Raw genomic sequence first — 21,340 nt, forward strand, 5'->3', positions numbered from 1 at the left:
TTGGACACTTTTCAGTTTCGTTTCATCACAAGACTCCGCACCCAACATTACAGTACGAAACACAGCGTAACTTTCTATTTTCAGAAAAACTGTCGGGGATACTGTTCTAAATCTTAACCTACTTATAACAAATAGCCTACATTTTTTGTTCAACTACATCATAATAGTGGAGAATATTATATTATTTTATTATTATTATTATTATTATTATAGAGTATTTTGCTATTTTATTTATTTATGTTTAATAAAAATGAAATATAAAACAACAGAAGTGGAATAGCATCAGTTGTGTCTATTCCCTATGATAATTTAAAATGATTTGACCAATTTTGTGCTTGTTTACAGGCAATTATGCAGCTATTTCCCTTAGTACAAATAAATAAATGTAAAATAAACACAGATAAGGAAAGAAAAAAAGTTAAAAGACTGTCAAATGATGTGAAGTTGCAAAGTGTATTTAGTTTGTGCGTGTAGCCCAAGATCCGTGGTTAGATTAGCAATTTTGCAATTGATAGCAGGAACTTACAAACTAATGCAAAGCAGGATTTCGGGAAGTCTTAAACGCATCACGACGTTGCTTCCGGTCTCCGTAGCCCCGCCCCTGCGTAATTACGTCATCATTCAGTCTGCTTTGCTGTGCTTTGGCTTGTGATCGTTGTTTTTCATTCGTAGGTTAAATCAAAGTAAACATGTAGCTTTTTTATTTTTTATCCATCGTAAGGCACCTAGCTAACATTTACGCGTGACGTATTTGGCGAGGAAGGTCTAATCGGGATGTCTGCTGTGCTTAAAATGGCAAATGATGTCGCTTCCTTTGGCTGTAAAGGGCTGTGTCTTGCTAGCGTTGCTAATCAAACAGCTTGTCGCTAGAAACGGGGTAAATTGAGGCTATCCTAAAGTAATGGCAGACGAATTTATATGCCTTTGAGTGCGTGAAAGAGGCGGAAAATGGAGAAATCTGGAAGCCCTGGTCCCTCGTCGCCTGTGAATGGAAGGCAATGCAACGGTATGTGGGTTAACGGTATTTCTTACATTTGACTTGCGAAATCTGTCTTTTTAGTTAACATACGTGGTTACAAGCTAATCTGCAGCATGAGCCAACTCCTCTTCAAAACAGATCATACTTAAGGCTAACCCACTTTTGCTTTTGTGTTAGATTACGACAGCAAGCGGAAGAGGAAGATAGCGGACATCACACAGGCTTTGAGCAGCAGTCCCGTGGATGTGGCGGCTCTGAGGAGGATGGCCATCAGTGAAGGGGGGCTGCTGACCGATGAGATCCGCTGTCAGGTCTGGCCTCGGCTACTCAACGTGCCGTCTCATGTGCTGGAGCAGGAGCCAGGTACTTGACTAAAGTTTTTGACTAATGAAAAGTGTAATTTCTAGGCCTATTCAATATGTGAAAGCTGGGGCAATACTTTTTGGGGGTCAGTGGTTATCATGTGTACATTTTCTTCGCATTACTGGCAAATTTTAGGTTATTTTTCGGTTATATGATATCATTTATGCCGTAAAATGTTGAATTCGTAACTTCTCTGACTTGTTACAGTACTAAAGTCTGTCACGCTGCTATTTATTTATTGCAGTTCATGATTTTTTTAACAGCATTGTACTTTTGAAACAGTTTTTGTGGTATAAATCTGTTCTACGATTATTGTGTCAGTGGTATAAATTACGGTAGTTTCAGTGAGGCGACAGTGGCTTTGGTCCCCCAACCCGAAGGTCGGAGGATCGAGTCCCACTCCGACCAAGTTCTGTCATTGTTTCCTTAGGCAAGACACTTCACCCACATTGCCTAGTACAAAAGTGGTGTGTGCATGAATGATTGGTGGTTTGTCGGAGAGGCCTATGGCGCAGATTGGCAGCCTCGCTTCTTTAAATCTGCCCGAGAACAGCTGTGGCTACACTAGTAGCTTACCATCACCAAGTGTGGAAATTAATGAATAATAACTATAGTGTAGCTCTGAGAGGCTTTGACTGTAAAGCGCATTACAAGTCTAAGGCATTATTATTCTGTATTATCTTTTATCATCTATGTACTTCATCAATGTGTCGCACTTTAAAATTTGTTATTATGACAGGCCTAATAGCATCTGTCTAAATGGTGTTTTTTAGTAGTTAATACTCTTTCATTTCCATTTAATGCTCAAATTTGGTTTCTGGTGCCCTCAGCTAGTAACTGTAAGAAGTGGAACATTTTAGTTAGTTACTTTATTCTCCCTGATGGGAAATTTGTCTTCACAATCATGTTCACACAGGGAAAAATGCCATTTACATACACACAAACACATCACATACATTGGACAGACACAAGGCAAGTAACTGACATTATAAAAGTGCATAATAATAATCAGAGTTTCGTGGTCTATAGATTGTTCAGGTTAGTAATGGCTGTGGGTATAAAACTATTTTTGAAACGTGCTTTATTACATCTGAGAGTCCTGTATCGTCGACCTGAAGGCAGTAGAGTAAAGTAACGGTGCAGTGGATGAGTGTGGTCCTGTGTTATTGTCTGTGCTATACGAGTAATGGCTTTAGAGTTTAGCTGTGACAGACTGGGAGTAGGGAGACCAATGATTTTTTTGAAAATATCGATTAACAACACAGTTATTAATAAATAAATGCATGGGAAGACGTACCCAAACTAAACATGCAAGAGCAACACTTTCACTACTATGGCGAGTTAGTCCCTCCTATACACCATAAAGCGGTCAAACAACCATTCTTATTTGGGAAATGTTTCAGTCCTTTCCATTATTTTCCATTCCTTTCTTTTTTACATGAAATTTTCCATGTTTGTTTTGACACAAACTGACCATGTGTTTCTCTGATTTATTAATCCATGTCAATCACGCCCACCGGAAATTGTACAATATTGTTAATGCATGCAAAGACCTTTGCCTGTCTTGGCTGGCTTAGGCAAGTGTTTCACTTTTATGCATAGAGAAAGCACAGAAACTTGACTCAAAAGTTTGTAGAGCTGAAAAACATAGGATTATCATCAATATCTTTTTTAAACGGATATGGTAAATCCATTGTCCAAAAAAGCGTGGTTCACTTCGGAGACAAACTGTGCAGTGTAGCAGGTGCAGCTTCTCTCACCTATTTGTTTTGTGTGTGACTAATGGGAACACAACTTCCCTAGAAACTGTGGATCGAGAGAACAACAAGGATTACAACCAGGTGCTGCTGGATGTACAGCGCTCACTGCGGAGGTTCCCCCCTGGTAAGTTAAAGTTAAAATATTTCTTTAATGTGTACCTTTTATACAGCACTTAAGGGAGCACTGAAATGTCCTTCATTTTCTCAAGTAGATGTTGTAATTTTAATATTTTATTCATAATAATTAAAAAACATTACTTTTTTGCTGTGAGCAGTGCGTCTCTAAACAGATCTGACCTGTAACTTAACCTGGTTGCATCGCCTGCTTGTCTCAATGCCATACGTTGGAAAATTCAGGCTAAGCAATTTTATCTCCACAGAGACAAGCAGGTGGCAGACAATCAACCGGGAAACTTACATTGTGCACCTTTTAAAATCAAGTAAAGCCAACTTTTTCTACATCCACACAGTAGATGAGGGCCTGACTTGTTGGAGTTATTTGAAACAGGGTCATACAGTTTTTAGAGAGAGTTTTGTGAAGCATTAATCGTAGCTATTCCATTCCTTGATTTTGTGATATTTGTCTTCCTCATGATTTTTACATGTGATCAAAGACTTGACATTTCCTTGGTCTAGCTAGGGGAACCAACCATGGATGTATTGATTGTGTATTAAACTAGAATATTCTCCAGGAAATTAGTGTTGACTCAGTATTCAGTCAATATGTATGGAGTACTTGGAGGTTTTACAATCACATTTGTTAAACATTACCCATAGGTAATAGGAAAGCTTTGTCTTTTTTTTTTTTCTAGACAAACTAGAACTTGCACACTGTCTTTCTGTATTCTTCAAGCAACAATAGAAGTTTCACCATAGATCTATTGTGTAGTTGGTGGCAGTAAATCCGGTTTCCTTGCAATTATAAAAAAAATAAAATCCACCCGCTGTTTGTCTTTGTAAAGACGTTATTGCTTTGCCTGGAATGTTCCACAGTGTGACATTACATGTGTGTTTTCATGCCCAAAAAATATATTGAAAAACACACATTCTTGCTGTGGGGCTAGCTCTGCACAGTTCTGACCCTTTCTGTAATTTGCTGCAGGTATGCCAGATGAGCAGAGAGAGGGTTTGCAGGAAGAACTGATCGACATCATCCTCCGGGTGCTCAAACGAAACCCTCAGTTGCACTATTACCAGGGATACCATGACATAGTCGTCACCTTTTTATTAGTTGTTGGAGAGCAGCGAGCAACAGCTTTGGTGGAAAAACTGTCCACTCATCACCTCAGGTACCTTGTGTTGGCACTCGTGAGGTTACTCTAAATTAGGGGTTGGCGATATCGACAAAAAGGAATGTCTCGATATATATATATATATATTTTTTGCATTATCTCCATTATGATGCATCGGAAATGTGCTAATTATGTCTTTGTTGAGGTTCAAGTCTGGCATATAAAATGATAAGAGCATAAAATCAACCACTAGTGCAGAAGTATGACTTAAAAAAACAAACAACCTCAAAACAAGACATCTGGTGTATAGTTTTAATTATAGATGACAAACTGGATATTCTACTGGTAATTTTGCACATCTTCAAAACAGCAATTGCAATATTGTCAATTTTTCTATGCATCTACCACCCCTAGACTAAATTTGTTTGATCATGTCAATAAACATTGTATTTTGTTTCCTCCAGGGACTTTATGGACCCCACAATGGACAATACAAAACATATACTGAATTATTTGATGCCTATCATTGATAGGGTCAACCCCGAGGTTCATGATTTCATGCAACAGTAAGTTTACTTTAAAACATTTTGAAACAGATTTAACAAAAAGGTTTTAAGAAGACTCCCACACACTGTCTCAGTGTTCGCTTTTATTAGTACAACGTCTTTTTAAAACCTTTCAGCCAAGTGCCGCTCCTCCACCACACCTGTCGCAGTCAGGTGTGCAGAGTCTACACAGAAATTGAGGACAAGTACCTGATTTTAATTTATTCTGGTCAAGATAAATGCTCTTTACACCAGGCATTGTATGGTAAAAGCTGCTAAATATGAAAAAAAGACAATGTAAAATATAATCCAATCATTTTACATAGCATTTTTTTGTGTAGTAACTACCACAAGTTCCTGGCAGAATCACGTTTTTCATCCAGTCAGGCACATTGTTACGAAGTATCATGGTGCATTTTCAAGGCAAGGGTGACAAAAAGCAAACAGTAGACAGAGATAGAACTATAAGCAAACAACTGCATGACACTATCCCAGACATTTGTTTGTCATGTGTCAATATCACAGTGACAGAAAGAACTAAGTGGGTGGGGCTGAATGTTAAAGCTCAAACATGTTCCTGACTCTGGCCCTTTATTTATTCATTCAATTATTTTTTTCAGGTCCGAGGTGGGCACAGTCTTTGCCCTAAGCTGGCTGATCACCTGGTTCGGCCATGTCCTGTCAGACTTTAGGCACGTTGTGCGGTTATATGACTTCTTTCTTGCCTGCCATCCTCTAATGCCCATCTATTTTGCTGCTGTAGTAAGTATTGCTCTATGAAGATGTATGCAGTCTTTATTTACAACTAGGGCAGCACGATTTTAAACATTTAAAAATGTTTTTGTGATTTTGAGGTATGGCTGTTGATATTGAAATATTTTAATGGTAATAATTTTTTACTATATCATTTTTGTTATCATATAAAAAAATAAAAAAAAAGAAACTTTAATTTATTAGTGAAACTGTCAAAAGTAAAACATAAAGGAGACAAAACCAGGACTAAATCAAGGCTACTTTTGGGCTTAATAAGAAAAGCTGCACAATATATCGTGAAAAAATCAATATTGCAATGGCATGTGCACTTTTAATTTACTTTTTTTTATTAACTGAACCTATTATGTCAACAAATCAGCATAATAATAATAATAATAATACTTTGTCAGATGGGGAACCTTGGTGTTATTTCCCTATATTGAGTTTGTTCTGTAGTGAGTATTGTGTCAGCTAGTATAGATTATCACAGCATTATATTGTGCAGCCTCAATATAAACTGACCTGTTCTTTTCCTTTTTAGATTGTTCTGTACAGAGAAGAGGAAGTACTGGAGTGTGAGTGTGACATGGCAATGGTCCATCACCTGCTGTCCCAGATCCCTCAGGACCTCCCCTATGAGACTCTCATCAGTCAGGCTGGAGACCTGTTTGTTCAGTTTCCTCCCTCTGAACTAGCTAAAGAGGCTGCCTCCCATGACAGGTATTTGAACATTTACTTCTATTATTTGCACGTTCACAATAATTACTATATGACTTTGTTCAGGCTCAATATTTATCGGGTGTATGTTTTCTTCACACTAGTAGGAACATTTTTCTTAATTTGATGTAGTATTAGGCTTATATGATGACATTTGACTTGTAGCTGTTCCAATAATTAACATACATGGCATTATAGATACTACATCTAACTACTTTACTGTTTCATTGTACTACTTTTATATTGCTGTTTGCATTATGTTTAATATGATTCACTTAAAAAGGGTTTACTGTGATTATCCTGCTTAAAGGTTATTGTGAAAATGATATAAATGAATTTAAATATTATCATGATATTTTCAGAATCAGTATATCACACTTCAAAATTTGTTATCATGTCAGTTGTATGTTTATCCAACTAAATGCAAAGTTTGGGGCCATTTCCCACTCAATAACATACAGACTAATTCACCATTTTTGAACACGTAGACCTGATCAAAAGGATTGAACCATGGCTTAACCAGGACTTTGATGACTTTGATATTTTTAATGTATCACAACTGATAATAAAATCACATGGACTGACCCAAAAACATCATAAAGCCATTGCAATACAAACTAAATGTGTATTTGTGACCTCAGTAATGTACATTACCAGTCAAAAGTTTGGACACACTTTTTCACATAATCATTATTTTTATGACTATTTATGTCATAGCTCTGACAGAAAGTATCAAAAATATGAATGAACACACATGGAATTTAGTAAACAAAAATATTCAGACGTGTGTTATATTTAGATTCTTCAAAATGGCTCCCCATCACTTTGTTCACTGTGTCACTCTTGGCATTTCACTAATGAGCCCTGACAAGGCACACCTCTGAAGTGAAAGCCACTCACGGAACTCACTGAGAGAATGCCATGGGTTTGTAGCAGTGTCAACAAAGCAAAGGGTGGCTACTAGAAAAAAAACAACTATTTCTTTGCTATAATATATTTTTAATGATACATCTTGTTTCATAAATCCATAAACGTAAACAAAAAAATTGGATGAGAAGGTGCACCCAAACTGTTGGTAGTTTATCTGTAATATACTGTCTGATCCGAGCACTGAATTACCGGTAACTACGCTTACACACTGCATAATTACTCATCTCACAAACTACATTCACATTTGTTTTCATACTGACCTCTTCACTATTTTATTAACATGCACCAATTCCCTCTTGTTCTTTGTCTGCCTCCTCAAGCATGGCTACCACAACTTTTAAAGACTTTGAGCTTGCATCTACTCAAAGACCAGACTCGGTTCTTCGGCGCCGGCGCAGACAGAAGGCGGCGACTGTAGAAAGCCCCGCCCCCTCAGCAGTGGCGGCGGTGGCTCAGCCTTCAGCAGCACGGCGCTTCGTCCGGTTGGCCGTCATGGGGCTGACGGTGGCTTTAGGGGCGGCTGCTCTCACTCTGGTCAACACTGCTCTGGAGTGGGCCCCCAAACTTGACCTGTTTCCTTGAACTGCTCCATTCTTAACATTTTTACCCCAATGGAATCAGATTTTTGTCAAAATATATACATTTTCAGGCCATAGTAGTTAGAGCTCCTTAAAGCTACAATTTGCAAGATTTTTTTTTTTTTTTTCACTAGTAGATGGCAGATATGAAACCTGTTCTCCCCTTCCCTCACCTGGCCTCTCTTCAGGCTCATGTATGTTCTCTAGTCGTCTTCTGTCAGGTCAAAGCTGGCACACTATTAGACTGCAGTATTGTAGATAGCATCTAGTGGTGATATGTGAGAATGCATTTTATTTAATTTCACACTTCATGTACTCCTGCTTCTTCCTAGTTTATAAGGGACATTTTCCATTACCTGCACTGCCGTGCCAAAGGCTTTCTCTGTAGATAATACTATCTATGACTGGTGTTGTCTTGTTATAAAACCCTCTGTAAAACGATCACCTGTGACCAGCCCCACTGGCCTCTGTCCAGGGTATATTCCACTTACTGTCGGTGACTTGGATGGACTTCAGTCACCTGAAATAAATCCAATAAGGCAAATGTTGTGTATATATGACTATTTTAGTGATATCTACCAAATCCACAACTAGTCTGCTAACACGTAGCCTTATTGTTACATCATGGATCAACACAATTAAAATACACACACAACATCTCGTACTGTATATAATTTTGGCCAAATCTGATTCCACTTCTCATCAACACAATTTCTGGACTACATATTGTCTAAATACTGACAGCTTTGTGAAGACTTGACACTAAAAATTTTTCCTCCCCTAGGAAATCTAAGGATCCTAAGTGAAAGTCTGCTGGAGAAAGAGACTGGGTTTTATGAAAAAGGATCTGTAAAATAAAAAGACTGTATTTATACAAAGTATCATGATCAAAGTTTATTTATGTAAGATTATAACACATGCTTATAGAGATTTAATGCTGACTGCTTAGACTTGAAACTGCTGCCATTCGAGAGGTGTTAAGTATGAATGATGTGTGTTTGTAGTCCTAATTTGTCAGCGATTTACCACAAGAGCCAAATGGTGGATTGTGTGACTTCTTTTTGTGTATATTTGCTATAGACGTTAAAAGTTTGGTCATGACACACAGACACACTAAGGCTACTAATTAGGCAAATGCATAATAACTACAATATCGTAAAGCTATCATTTCATGTTTACTTAAGTCTTGGTATTGAAATATGATGCAGATTTACTCCTGTTATATAGTTCAAAATATATAACAATTATATTTTATAGCAGTGGCTTAAAAGGGCCTGTGTTTCATGACCTGAAAACTGAAAATTATGCTTCAACTCACATTTCTCCATTTTTTTTTTCGTTTACACTTAAATGTCACATGTTGTAGTATTTTTGAAGACATAAACCACATACGTCCCACCATTTTAAAGCACCATCTCCGCACTTTAGTGTATTGTTTACAGCAAACTCGCGCGCATCAATAATTCACCATTTTTAAAATTGTGCTCACATGGGAAAATGCATTACTTTGAAAATCAGTGAATGCATAGAGAAATATTTAACTTTTAATTTGGCACTAAAAGCATATTTTTATAGAAGCTTTGAAGGAACTGTATGTAAGTTATTGATTTTAAGTTCCATAAACAGAGCCTGTGTCCCCAGATATGACCTAAATGTGTTCTAATCAAATGTAACTTGAACTGATAACAATTGTAATGCTGATTTATTCTTAATTAGATAAACAATCTCATTTATTTGGTGTCATGTTTGTCAGCACTGTTATCCAATCACAAATCAGAATGAGCTGAATGATGCTGAACAGCAGCTGGGTTAAACTTACAAGGATTTTCTCTTATCTGAATCCTCACTATACAAAAACGTGTATGTGTCCTCCATCTTAAAGCTCTGGCAAACCAAGTTCAGTTGTGATTGTAGTACTTTTTTTGAAACTAGAAGCACAGCGACTATATACTGTTCCTTTAAATGCTTTTATACTGTAAATTCTCTAACACATCCATGTTACTTTTCAAATTGAGGGGCCATCTTGAAATATTTACTTATTTCTTCGCGCTTATTATTCAACTATTTCATTTTTCCTCTACTATACACTTAAAATTCACCTGCCAGCTTTCACAGTAGTTCAGAACATCTCATTGCAAATACAGTACACTTCCACGTAAATGTGTATTACTTTTGTTCTATGATAAATATAAAATGCTGAAGTTCATTTGTTTTGCCTTAGCAGTCTCACACTGGTTTAAGTTGTAAGTACAATAGACTTATTTAATGAAGGTTGTTACATACACTTTTTTATTATTTGAATGCACTAAACTTGTATTGGCCTTTTATTTTGTTATTATAAATATGTTTGATGGATGTAAAGTTGTACAGAATATTAACAATTAAAGCAGTAAAAAAAAAACTTTATGGTGTTTATTTTATTTCAGCAAGTTTCATGTTTCATTTTAAGACAAATGACTCAACCCAAAAGCAAAAGTATATTTAAAGTCCCGTAGATGAGAGTAATACAACAATAGAAGACGAATATAGAAAATGTATGAATGTTGATTATTTTGCCTGATAAAAAAAAAACAAAAGGAGTTTTATAAATGTCTAATTAAAACTCCCTACTAATACCATATATTAAAGTACATTCTTGCAGTTTATTGGCACTTGTGTTGAAAGTAAAGTTTATAAGCTTTTGAGAACACAATATATGCATTTGTATAAGCTGCTTTAGCTTTATGGCACTAAAACAAAACATTTTAATCTCCATGGAGACAAGCAGCAGCCCCACCTGACAATATACAAAGTGCACTTTTAAGTCAAACGAAGCGTAGCATTTCTTCGTAAACATCTTGCAATATCTTCACCATTGAATGATTATCCTGAAAAATAGTCATTGTATAAAACAAACACTTACTTGGTTCAAACATAAGGACATTAGTAAGGCCCATAAGTACAACTGAGCTGTCAAAGCCCAAAACACAGTACAATACAATATCTTTCCATAGTCTCCATTCAGATCGCACTTAAATAAATTCACGCAGAGTAAACCATGCGTGTAAATCCTATTATTTACCCATATAGCTTAGAAATATTCAAATGGGAATGTACTGTCTTCTGCACTGACATCAAAATAAAAGCTTGCATTCCTTCAGTGCATTGACATAATTCACGCTTGTCATTACTTAGTCCTAGTTTGAGCCCCCTTTAGTCCTGTTATAGTCCTGGTTCAGTCCTGGTCTTTTTTTGGTTACGTTTTATTCTAGCCCAAGTGTTGATGTGGTGTAGGCCTATGTGCAAAAGTGCAGTGCGCCAACTATATTTTGTCCACATCGACGTACGATCAAAAAACACCTTCATATCACCTATTGTATTTGGAGAAGTTTTATGGCTCAACTCTGTCTGATTTTTGAGAAACGTTGATGTTAAATTTGCGCTAACAGTACAAATTCTTCAGCACTGCACTTTTACTGGAGAGTTTCACACAAGTCGCAGATAGGCCTACTGCTAAATGTTTTTGGTTCAGGATTTTAACTGTGCATTCAGAGGTCAAAGGTCAAATCAGTGGTAATATAAACATAAACATCATTAGTGCACCTCTGACCTACACAAGAGGGACAGGGTTAAGACATTTTTCTCAGTTTAAGTGTCAGGGGGTAGTAAGGGTATTATGGTTTCGTTCATGTGTAGGTGAGTGTAGGAGTGTGTATAGGAGTGTGTGTAGGAGTGTGTGTTTGCATGTGTGTGTCAGTGGCAGTTCTGGCAGTTGGGATGGCACGGCTGGTGATTGGCTAGATTGCATCTACAACCGCCTGATGTGTCACCACGACCCTGTAAAAAGAAACGAGAAAAAAAGTGTTTCTTATAAGATTATGATTAATATATTATGATAGAAATATTTTATGTATGTGTAGTTCACATAAGACACCATTACCCCAAATCATAAATATGCAAGTATCTTATATAACGGTTGTCACACTTGGCACATTAATGGTCCTGTACCTGATTTTTTACATGTAAAATTGAGCCAAATGTGTCTTCCCTCAGTACAGATATAATGTATAAGCAAAATATGTTGGCTACGTACTGCCTTCATTTAATTATAAGTATAATTGTCCGATAGTCAGGAAAACAGTTGTTGTTAGCGTTAATTTCTCAGAGACGAGAGGGGAGTTTTGTCGTCACGTTAAGAATAAGTTTGGGCCACTGCACTTTAACATTAACTAGTTCAGTCTTTCAGTAAAATCAGGTACAGCGTCTTTAATAGCACGGTAAAAACATTTTGTACTGTGTTTATAGGACATTTATACTCATCATACTTAATCAGGAGAAGATGAATCACAGAGGAGTTCTGTTTCTATTAGTCCATGTAATTGCCATAATTATAGTCTTTGTCACCGTGTTATTTTTGTATTGAAAATTAAAATGCCACTAAAAATAGAGATCCCTGCAGAGAATAGTTCAATAATATATCAATAATCTATAACTGGCAATGGGCCGCTATCAACAAAGCAAACTAATGATTAAATCTGCAGAAATTTACAAAGAGGCAAATACAGAACAATAGAAATGCAGTGTTCATTTTGACAAGAAATATAAGTTTTGGTTTAGTCTCCGTCTTTTGACTAATATGACTTCTAGCACTGAAATGTCACGCTAATGTTCTCACCTAAATTCATAATAGTTTAGTTCAGTCAACCAGAACACAACTGCTTCTTTACAACTATAATATACAGTACTGCACTGCTTCATTGGACGTGTTCAGATGTGTTCCTTGTGTGTAGTTGTTTATAGTCTGGTTTGGGGCTCTGGGACTGAACAGTTGTATTTGGATCTAGTCTCCACTCATTCCTTTTATTAGTTTATGGTGAGTTTTTATTGTTTGATGAGAATATAAGTACTATTGGTCAGGGTAATATGGTGATAAATACTGAATTCCTGTGATGTTCTGCTGTTTTGGTCATATTGTGATTCACTATTTTGGTATTTAATGCCTGCTCACGCTTTTCCTGACCCAATTCTCCTATTCGTCCCTGAGTTTAGTTTCCTGTTAGTAGAAAGTTTGAATGAATTGAAGTTTGAATCATGATGAAATCGAAATCATGATCTGACTCACTTTTAGTCAACAAAAATATCTACTTTTAGTCATAGTTAGTTTTATTTTAGTTATAGGCTTAGTTATAATATGACACTGATGAAATATTGTAGTAACACTGCAGTATACTGTATAAAATATTTACATTCGGTCCCCAGCGTGCTTGTTTGGTCACCCAGCAGATTTCAGTCTTGCACATCACACAGCAGATCCAATCACAGCCGTCTTTCTTCTGAACAATGATCTCACATCTAGGGCACTTCATGGCCTCTCCATTTTGCAGCATGGCCTGTAACATACAACTCCATTAAGAATTCATCACTGTGTTGTAAAATGTATCGTGAAATAAAAAAAGCTCAACCTACATCCACCATTTGTTTGGTTTTCTGGGCCGCCTGGTCGTTCTCTGCTCGAATACGGAGGTCATCTTGGTAATCTTTACAATTCATGTCCTTGTGAATTGCCTAAAGTGTAATTCAGATTAACAAAATGCTTTCTAATTTGCAACACTGCATTATATTACATAATTCAAATCAGTTATACCCGGCAGAGGATGCAGTTGGTCTCGTTACAGATATTGCAGGGAAACTCATTGACTTCATCTTCGTAAATGCACCATCCGGGACAGTTGGGCGTTTGGCAGTGGAAGCTGTGCTCAGAGCGGCTCTCTGCAATACTGAGACGCAACTCCATGAAGCGCTGCAGCTGCGCTTCTGTGAGAAGCTGGGGCATGGCATAGAAAATGTCAGGTTCAAAAGTTATCCAGCAGCATTTATTGTACCATTAATAGGACTGTAGTAGACTAAAGAAATTCTTGGTCGACTAAAGACATGTTCTGCTGTTCGATTAGTCGACTAAAAAGGGGGAATGTCAAAAGCTCTCAAACTATCGTATCATAGCATATCTCTACGTATCTGACCCAAACTGCATTCACAAGACTACACCGACACAGAAATTCATGCAAAAACTATTTATGCAGAAAAACTACCACGAAACAATATATTTATATAAAGACAGATTAAACTTGTGAATCATGAGTGAATCTGCCTTTTTATAAATATATACCAAAAAGCACCAAATCTTCAGCCAACTTACTCACTCACTTCTCTTTTCTGCTGTTGTCCCATATAAATTCTTATAATGTAAATTAAATTATCGGTAAACTAGTACAAAATTTGGTTGTCTAAGACTCCATTGATTGATAAATTGACTAAAGGCCTACAGCCCTAATAAGTAATACAACACAACATTACATTCAGCTGAATAACACTAAGATTCCGGACAAAAGGCGTATCTGATGTCAATACTGTACTTTCAAAATACAATGGTCAGATCCAATGTTCATCACCAGCATTTATTATAATTTATAATTTTGCATTTATTTATAAGTCATGACACACAAAATAAACTAGACATTTTCTCTGATAAGCACTGCAATTGCTTTTAGATTTGCGATTTATGTTTTAACTAAGACGCTGTTCAAAGTTCACATTTTAAACAAGTAGAATTGACAAAAAGAGTGAAATATGAACTGACAAACTAAAGAATCACATTTATTTTTTGTGCAGATTAAGACAGGATATTTTGTTGTTTGTAGAAGAATTATGGTACTTTAAAACTTGTAGCTATTTACTAATTCGGTCAATTCAAATTGCAATTCTGATTTGACTGTGATTAATCTTGCAGATGAAAGTGTTAGTAATACTACATAAAATAATGTAATGTAATAGTGTGCCAATTAGAGGTGGGCACATTGACAAAAATGAATATCTTTATCTTTATATCCCAATAACATATATTGTGGCAATCCAAAAATAATTAGCTAAATTACAAAGCTCAAAACATAGTACACTGCAGAAATATCAGTTTATACCCTTGTTCCAAAGTCAGGACATCAGTTTTTCCTATTTTCTTTTTTTAGCTTTTTCTGCAATATTTTAAGATTTCTTATTATAAACGGTATATCTCCAATATTCAACTTTTTGCACTATTTTCAAAATATCATTCAAAATATTATCAATAATTGTTAATGCACATTGCCTAACTTTGGTACCAATACAAAGTCCCATCAAATCAAAATGTAACGCAGATAAGAATGACCTCTGACCACTGTACTTACTGCTTTGATCTCTCTGTCCAGCAGTTTACTGTCACATGTGGTGTCTGCACAGGACACCTCTGCATCCTGACTGTTCACAATTGTTCCTATGAGGCATTCCCTGATACATAATAAAGATCAATTAATAATGAACCAGACAAAAATGTTTGAAAGTGTAATACTTTTCTTTTACTGACTTGCAAAACGTGTGCAGACATTCCCGGAGAACAATGCCCTCTAATGGTTGCAGAGGGGTAAAGCAGACAGGGCAGTCTACTTCCTCTTGGTTGGGGATGAGCTCTATATTGTCAGTTTCTATCAGGTCGAGGTAGTTTTGCTCCCTTTCTTCCAGCCGAGCCTTTATTCAGATTTAAATCACAGTTTATTGCATGTTTTATTGCATTGTATGTTTATATGAATGTGTATGTTACTATAATCACATGATGCGTTATAATGATGGTATTAGTAATTAGTATCTGGCCGCTCTGGTCTGACAACCTGCTTGACAATGGCAAGAAAAACATCTTTATATAACTAGAGAGATTTTTCGACCTTAAATCTCCAGCAGAGGCCGATATTTTATTTGGCAAACTGCTGCCTCCATTTGCTTAAAGAATAGATGGATAAAGGTTTTTTGTAGTGAAACAAGATTATGGATGAGTTTCTATTAAATTCAAATGAGATAATGTGGAGAAAATAAGTAAAATTAGCCCCACATATTGGCCCAAAAATATTGGCCATCAGTTTCTCTGGATTCTAAATCGGTATCAGCATCGGACATATCGGTAGGTCAAAGGTATGACCTACCGGAATTGTACTGAATGTAATAAATGATTATTGACGGCAGTTGTTTCTAGGTAGTTGTTGTTACCTGTTCATACAGCTGCATGGCTATTTCCTCCTGCTGCATTCTCTTGACCTCCTCTGCATCTGGTTTGTGTACGTTAGGCACCTCGTAGTCCTCTGGTCTGGCCTGACTGCAGATCTCACACCCTGGACGAGTGGGTTTGTTCACAAATGTGCACTGGGGACAGGCCCATCCCTCCTACATGCACACACAAACATTAAATGTAGATGTAAGGAGAGCGTGAAACTAGGATAGTCAAACTGTTAAAAAACAGGTATCTGAATCTGTCTAATGTGTTCCATTCTCTAATAAACACTTCCATAATTTGTGGCACATACACAGCTTTAGAACAGCTTTTCAGACGCGGAAAGGAAAAAGGTTAGACCATCAACTTTCTAAAGCGTCATATATATCAAAACATATGACTCTTCTTACACGTTTGCAGTTCATAAAGTGTTTTACAGGTAGATTCAGATTTTTTAACTGTACACTATGGGGGAGGTGGACAAAATGTCCCAATTTACCAGAAAAAAATTTTGGTCGACAAATGAGAGATGAAACAATATCATTTTGGGCTCTATATTTATCCTGTGTACTTTTCTTTGCCGTTATTGGGAGCTTTTGTTATTCTGTACAAACTTTTGACTTGATGGAAGATAGAAGTAGCATGCAGTGACTTTTATGGGTAGGCAAGCAAATTTGGGGTGGACATCAATATTTAGCCATCAATTAATAATGCTACTTTTAATCCAAACTATGATGCAAATTAGATTTATTTTTCTGTCTGAATACTGAACTTCACACTAACTAGCCCTGAAACTAGCTCACTGTTTGACTGAATGAGATGACTTCTAATCATTACAATCAGTTTATTCTGCACTGTTTGAGCCTGCAGTTGTCCTCACTGCACATGTGCAAGCCTTTAAAAACACTGGAAATCACACATGTAGAGTGTGACGCAGCATGGCCTCTGTAGCACAGGACAAGAACACGAGTTAATGAGACGTTTGAAACTGCAGTTGATGCAGTTTGCTCAGTGACCAGTAGGGTGTACTAAAGGACACTGTGACTTCAATCATGCTTCAAACAGGCAGAAGTGAAAATGGGATTGTTTGGATATAATTTGTAACCATTTGTGACAAAGTGGGCCTTTGTCCCTTTTTAAAAGTACTAGGATTTGGTTTTGCACATCTTTGTTCATTTTCAATAACTTCAATACTCAACGAAATAGAACTATCCCGGGTTTGTTTTGTTTTGTTGTAATCAGTTTAAATCACCACACATTTGTTAGTTAAATACATTTTATTTAGTTAAATGTGTCTATTCAGTTTAATCCAACAATCATCTTACCTGCATCCCCACATGGTCCAGACAAAGAGGGGGCGTGCCCTATGTCGGCCATTTTATAGGCTTGAGTGGGGTCGTGGGCCGGACCATGTGGAAGGGGAAAAACTGATTTAAGTTTGTTTATTTCTTTGTGTTAATGTCTTGTGTATTTTCGTGTCATGAACAAAGTGTTTATAGTTTGTTTAGTTAAACACTTTTGGTAAAGGGACTCGGGCCCAAGAGATGTTTTTATTGAATATAGTGTTTATGTTACTCCCACCGCCCCCTGGACAAGAGATGGAGTAGACCGGGGGTGGGGCTTCCGGTACAGGGAAGTATTTTAGTCTGGGCAATTAGACAGATGGGGAACACCAGTGTAGCCAGGGTACAGGTGGCTTTTGTTTCAGTTGCTTAAGTTTGGTTGCTTAGTTTTTCGTTGAGCACCGTTAATTTTTGTAAATATGTATTATTTTTGTGTTCACGGTGTACCACTGCACAGGAATAAATGTGTCTAATGGGACTTCTTTTGAGTCTGCCTCCTATTTTGATCACTCGGGCCAGCTTCCCCACACCATTTAATTATATGTTTGACACACAATGATTTTAGATTTCAGTGGACCAGCCCTGCTCGCCTTGATTGCCCTGAATGCACGTCACTGGTAGAATGTGTAATCATTGACATTTCAGAGTCATTACAGATACCAACTCTGTTATGCTAGATTCATTGTTCTTTTACTAAAGGTTTGCAGGTATTGTCTTGCTTCAGTGTTATTGTGGCAGTGGTGTAAAGTTGTCTTTCATGTTATTGTTTATTTATTTTTATTTTATTTTATTTAGCAATATATGACAATGAATATTTATAGCTTTACACTTAATCACAATGTGAAACAACTGCCTGATTCTGTAGAAGTCAGTTTAAGGTCATTGTCATATCTTTGTCCAGCTTCTGTCAGTGTTTTTGCTTTGATTTAGTCCCACTTGTTACTTAATAATAGCACACATTAATAACTAATAGTATATGTACATTACAGCTACATAGAGCTTTCCCTTAGTTCTAAAATTGTGTCTTCGTGCTAATAAAGTCCTGTGTTCTAACCTTAGGTATTGGGGGCAGAGGTCGTTCAGCCTTTGGAGGTTTGGGAGGAAGAGCAGGACCTTTTTTGGCTGCTTTTGGAGGGGTTTTATCCCCCAAACTGCCTCTGGGTAAAAGTTGCATTGCCTGGATTGTTTCCACTATTCCTGTAAAATCAAATGATATGAATTACATCAAAAGGCAGCAAGAAGAATTGACAAAAACACTGAAATATGAACTAACAAACAATAATCACATTTCAGAACATGCTTGTAGAGATCTAAACTATAAGGTTAGCAGGTTTTATTCAGAATAAGGCAGGATATTTTGTTGAGTGTGGAAGAAATTATGGCACTTCAAAAAATTTGAGCCTTTGAGATTTGTTAATTTCAGTTTGATTGTGATTAATCTTACAGCCCTTACTTGTGGGGAACTTTCTATTATTTTTCTTTACTGCGATTAGTTTAACTGAAGGTCAAATACTTTACTAAGTAGAGTGTACCTAAGTGTTTAATTCTGCTGTTAACTTATCGCAGCTTATGTTTTTGTTATGATATTGTACATTTGAATGGGGATATTCTGCTTTAGGGTTATTGTGGCAGTGGCGTTACTGTTTATCGTCTATTATTTTCTGTAGCAATATATCACACTCCAAAATTCGCTATCAGGACATTTACATCAATAACGATGAATACTATTTTAAGTAAAAGAACATGTATGAGTAATGTGTGTGTGTGACATAAACCTTCAAGAACTTGCTGCTGTTGGTCCAGTTTGTGTTGATGCTTGGTGAGATGGGCAGCACTGGCTGACAGGATAAAGAGGAAGGCCTGGTCTCCACTCTGTCGAATACCATGGCTGAACAATGTTTCTGGATCCTTAGCAAGTCGTTTACCGATCACCCAGCGCTGCAGTGACGGGTGGAAGCCAAAGTCAGCACTAATCTAAAACAAAAGCAAGATTCATGAGCAAAAATAGCAGCAAATGTTAGGCCATAAGGAAATGTGTTCTCAGTGTTTGGCCTATCCTTCATGTACAGATAAATGGCTGTCATACTGGGCTAGGCTGATTGTGAGAATACCCAGAGGAAGAGTACATGTAAACTCCAAATAGGATGTCTCCACACTCTAGAGCAGTGATGAAGCAGTAATGTAAAGTAATAGCAGTAGCACGAGTTACACTACTAATAGTGTTTTGCGTTTAAAATCATTTTGAGAGCGCTCATCATATTCATCATATTCTTCATAGGGCAAGGTCAAATTACATTCCATTTGACCAATGTCAATGCTGCAGGGGCAACCTGTCAAGAGCAGTGACTGACCACAACGCATCACCCTGAAGACCCATTTCCAGATCTTGAGAGTCTTGGTCAGGACCACCTCAGCTGGAGAATTTTACGTACTATGAATGTTTTGGATTATGGAAGGAAACTGGAGAGACAGGAAGGAACTATCCAGACATGGTTAGAAACATGTAAAGTTGGCACAGTGACAGACTCAGAACTTTTTTCTGTGAGGCAAGAGTGTTAACCACTCAGGCATGTGCCACACCATACATCTTTGTGTGTAGTTACTTCTATTCATCATTATAGGATCTGGGCCATTACAGAAACACAAAGTCTGATTACCGTAGGAAACGTCTGTCATTATTGATTTCATACGTACCTTATCTTTAAGTTGTGCAATCGTCATGTCAGCAGAAACCTCAAGTATCACAGGGATGTAGGTGTCTGACTGGCCATCTTCCACTCCAACTTTCAGTCTACAAAACACAGCCTACTTAATTAAAACTCAATTAGCCTAACAAACAATTCCAAGCATTAGGAGCCACACAGCATTACCTGATGAGGTCCTGGGGGTAAGCCTTTCTGCTGATGCTGACACACACAGGCACAGAGAGCTGGGAAAGCATTTGGGAAAGTTTGACCGCTTCAGGCCCATCTCCAGAGCTGAGGGCGTCACTTAGCGCCTTGGCGAGGTCCTCAGCTGTAAAATCATAACAGGAAGAGCGTCTGGAATCACGTGATCGACTCATGTCTCTATTAAACGCGCGGGGTTAAAGTTTGTGTTAGTCTGTAGCAAAGTGCATTATACAGTAACAGAGAGTATATTGTATGTCACCCCAACAGATATAATTAGTACAGCCTAAGATATAACTAAGATGATGTTGGTTTTGGGAGAAGTCACCAACTGAACCAAAACCGAAAGTAGTTTGACTTACCTTCTTTTAAAGTGTCGTCAACCTCAGTAGTCATCTTCTGTATAAAAACATCAATATTACATTCAATAGGGAAGGCTACAAATGAACAGGAAGAGATATTAACCTTTACAATACAGTGAGTATAAGTCCGAAGCGCTTACCTCCTGTAGAAGTTGGCACAGCGCGTCCTTACACTTTTACGCACGGCAGAAACCCACGAGAACTAGGGCCAAGTTGTATTTTGTGCTAAACTAATTTGCTCTTTAGAGAGACGGGAGCTCGCTTTCATTGCTGTCGGTTTGCATAAAACGAAACTAACGCCAATTTCAGGAAGAGCGCCTGTAAAAGGGATATTGCTTGGATTTTGTAATTGCTCCGCCCCCTGCTCAATGTTGAAACGTTTCTATTTTTCTGCACCGCAAAAAAAAAAAAAAAAAACATAAGAAAAAGGCCAATTTTAAAAAATAAGCATAGTTAAAAGTAGTAAATTATACATTCATAAAGCTTAAAACACGTGCATGTTTAAATAGGCTGTTATTCCACCAGGATCCACCAGAGGGAGATGTTCAATCAAAATGTCTTTCCTCTGGATTCAAAATAAATTGTAAACTAATTGTAAAAATAAATATAGTTAAAAATAAATACATGCACAAATAATACATTAAACATACATTAAAACAGAAATTTGAAACAAACATATTTCAGCTTTTTTAATCCGTAGAACCTATGCATTAATGTGTCAATATATTTATTTACTCATGTATTTTATGCACCATTGAATTACACATTCCAACATTTATTCTTGTAGTTATTTATTTATTTATTTATTTATTTCCAATTATGTCATGTATACTCCTCCAT

General features: G+C 37.0%; 2 protein-coding genes across 2 annotated transcripts; one reads left to right on the forward strand and one right to left on the reverse strand.

Annotated features, from left to right (window-relative positions):
• The first annotated feature begins 603 nt into the window (after nt 1–603).
• On the forward strand, nt 604–10,271 carry tbc1d20 (TBC1 domain family, member 20). Its single transcript, XM_033966220.2, has 8 exons — nt 604–1,006; nt 1,157–1,342; nt 3,146–3,226; nt 4,205–4,391; nt 4,799–4,900; nt 5,500–5,641; nt 6,174–6,352; nt 7,600–10,271. Exons 1-8 carry the CDS (start codon nt 949–951, stop codon nt 7,859–7,861), a joined length of 1,197 nt encoding a protein of 398 aa, XP_033822111.1. The 5' UTR covers nt 604–948; the 3' UTR covers nt 7,862–10,271.
• Nucleotides 10,156–20,863, reverse strand: rbck1 (RanBP-type and C3HC4-type zinc finger containing 1). Its single transcript, XM_033966219.2, has 13 exons — nt 20,641–20,863; nt 20,501–20,537; nt 20,121–20,265; nt 19,945–20,041; nt 19,026–19,224; nt 18,305–18,447; nt 15,907–16,080; nt 15,233–15,393; nt 15,057–15,156; nt 13,481–13,660; nt 13,303–13,401; nt 13,083–13,226; nt 10,156–11,673 (listed from the first exon to the last, which is right to left on the reverse strand). Exons 2-13 carry the CDS (start codon nt 20,532–20,534, stop codon nt 11,590–11,592), a joined length of 1,560 nt encoding a protein of 519 aa, XP_033822110.1. The 5' UTR covers nt 20,535–20,537; nt 20,641–20,863; the 3' UTR covers nt 10,156–11,589.
• Nucleotides 20,864–21,340: the final 477 nt, after the last annotated feature.

The sequence above is a fragment of the Periophthalmus magnuspinnatus genome, chromosome 5 (assembly GCF_009829125.3).
Source record: "Periophthalmus magnuspinnatus isolate fPerMag1 chromosome 5, fPerMag1.2.pri, whole genome shotgun sequence".
In the NCBI taxonomy this organism is placed as follows: domain Eukaryota; kingdom Metazoa; phylum Chordata; class Actinopteri; order Gobiiformes; family Gobiidae; genus Periophthalmus; species Periophthalmus magnuspinnatus.

What these genes read in the sequence shown, in the direction of transcription:
- tbc1d20 (XM_033966220.2), top strand. Translation starts at nt 949, where the DNA reads ATGGAGAAATCTGGAAGCCCTGGTCCCTCGTCGCCTGTGAATGGAAGG. An exon ending in GAATGGAAGGCAATGCAACG is followed by an intron (nt 1,007 to 1,156) that starts GTATGTGGGTTA and finishes CTTTTGTGTTAG; the next exon opens with ATTACGACAGCAAGCGGAAG. An exon ending in CTGTCCACTCATCACCTCAG is followed by an intron (nt 4,392 to 4,798) that starts GTACCTTGTGTT and finishes TGTTTCCTCCAG; the next exon opens with GGACTTTATGGACCCCACAA.
- rbck1 (XM_033966219.2), bottom strand. Translation starts at nt 20,534, where the DNA reads ATGACTACTGAGGTTGACGACACTTTAAAAGAAG. An exon ending in TACCCCCAGGACCTCATCAG is followed by an intron (nt 20,042 to 20,120) that starts GTAATGCTGTGT and finishes TGTGTTTTGTAG; the next exon opens with ACTGAAAGTTGGAGTGGAAG. An exon ending in TTGCACAACTTAAAGATAAG is followed by an intron (nt 19,225 to 19,944) that starts GTACGTATGAAA and finishes CTTTTGTTTTAG; the next exon opens with ATTAGTGCTGACTTTGGCTT.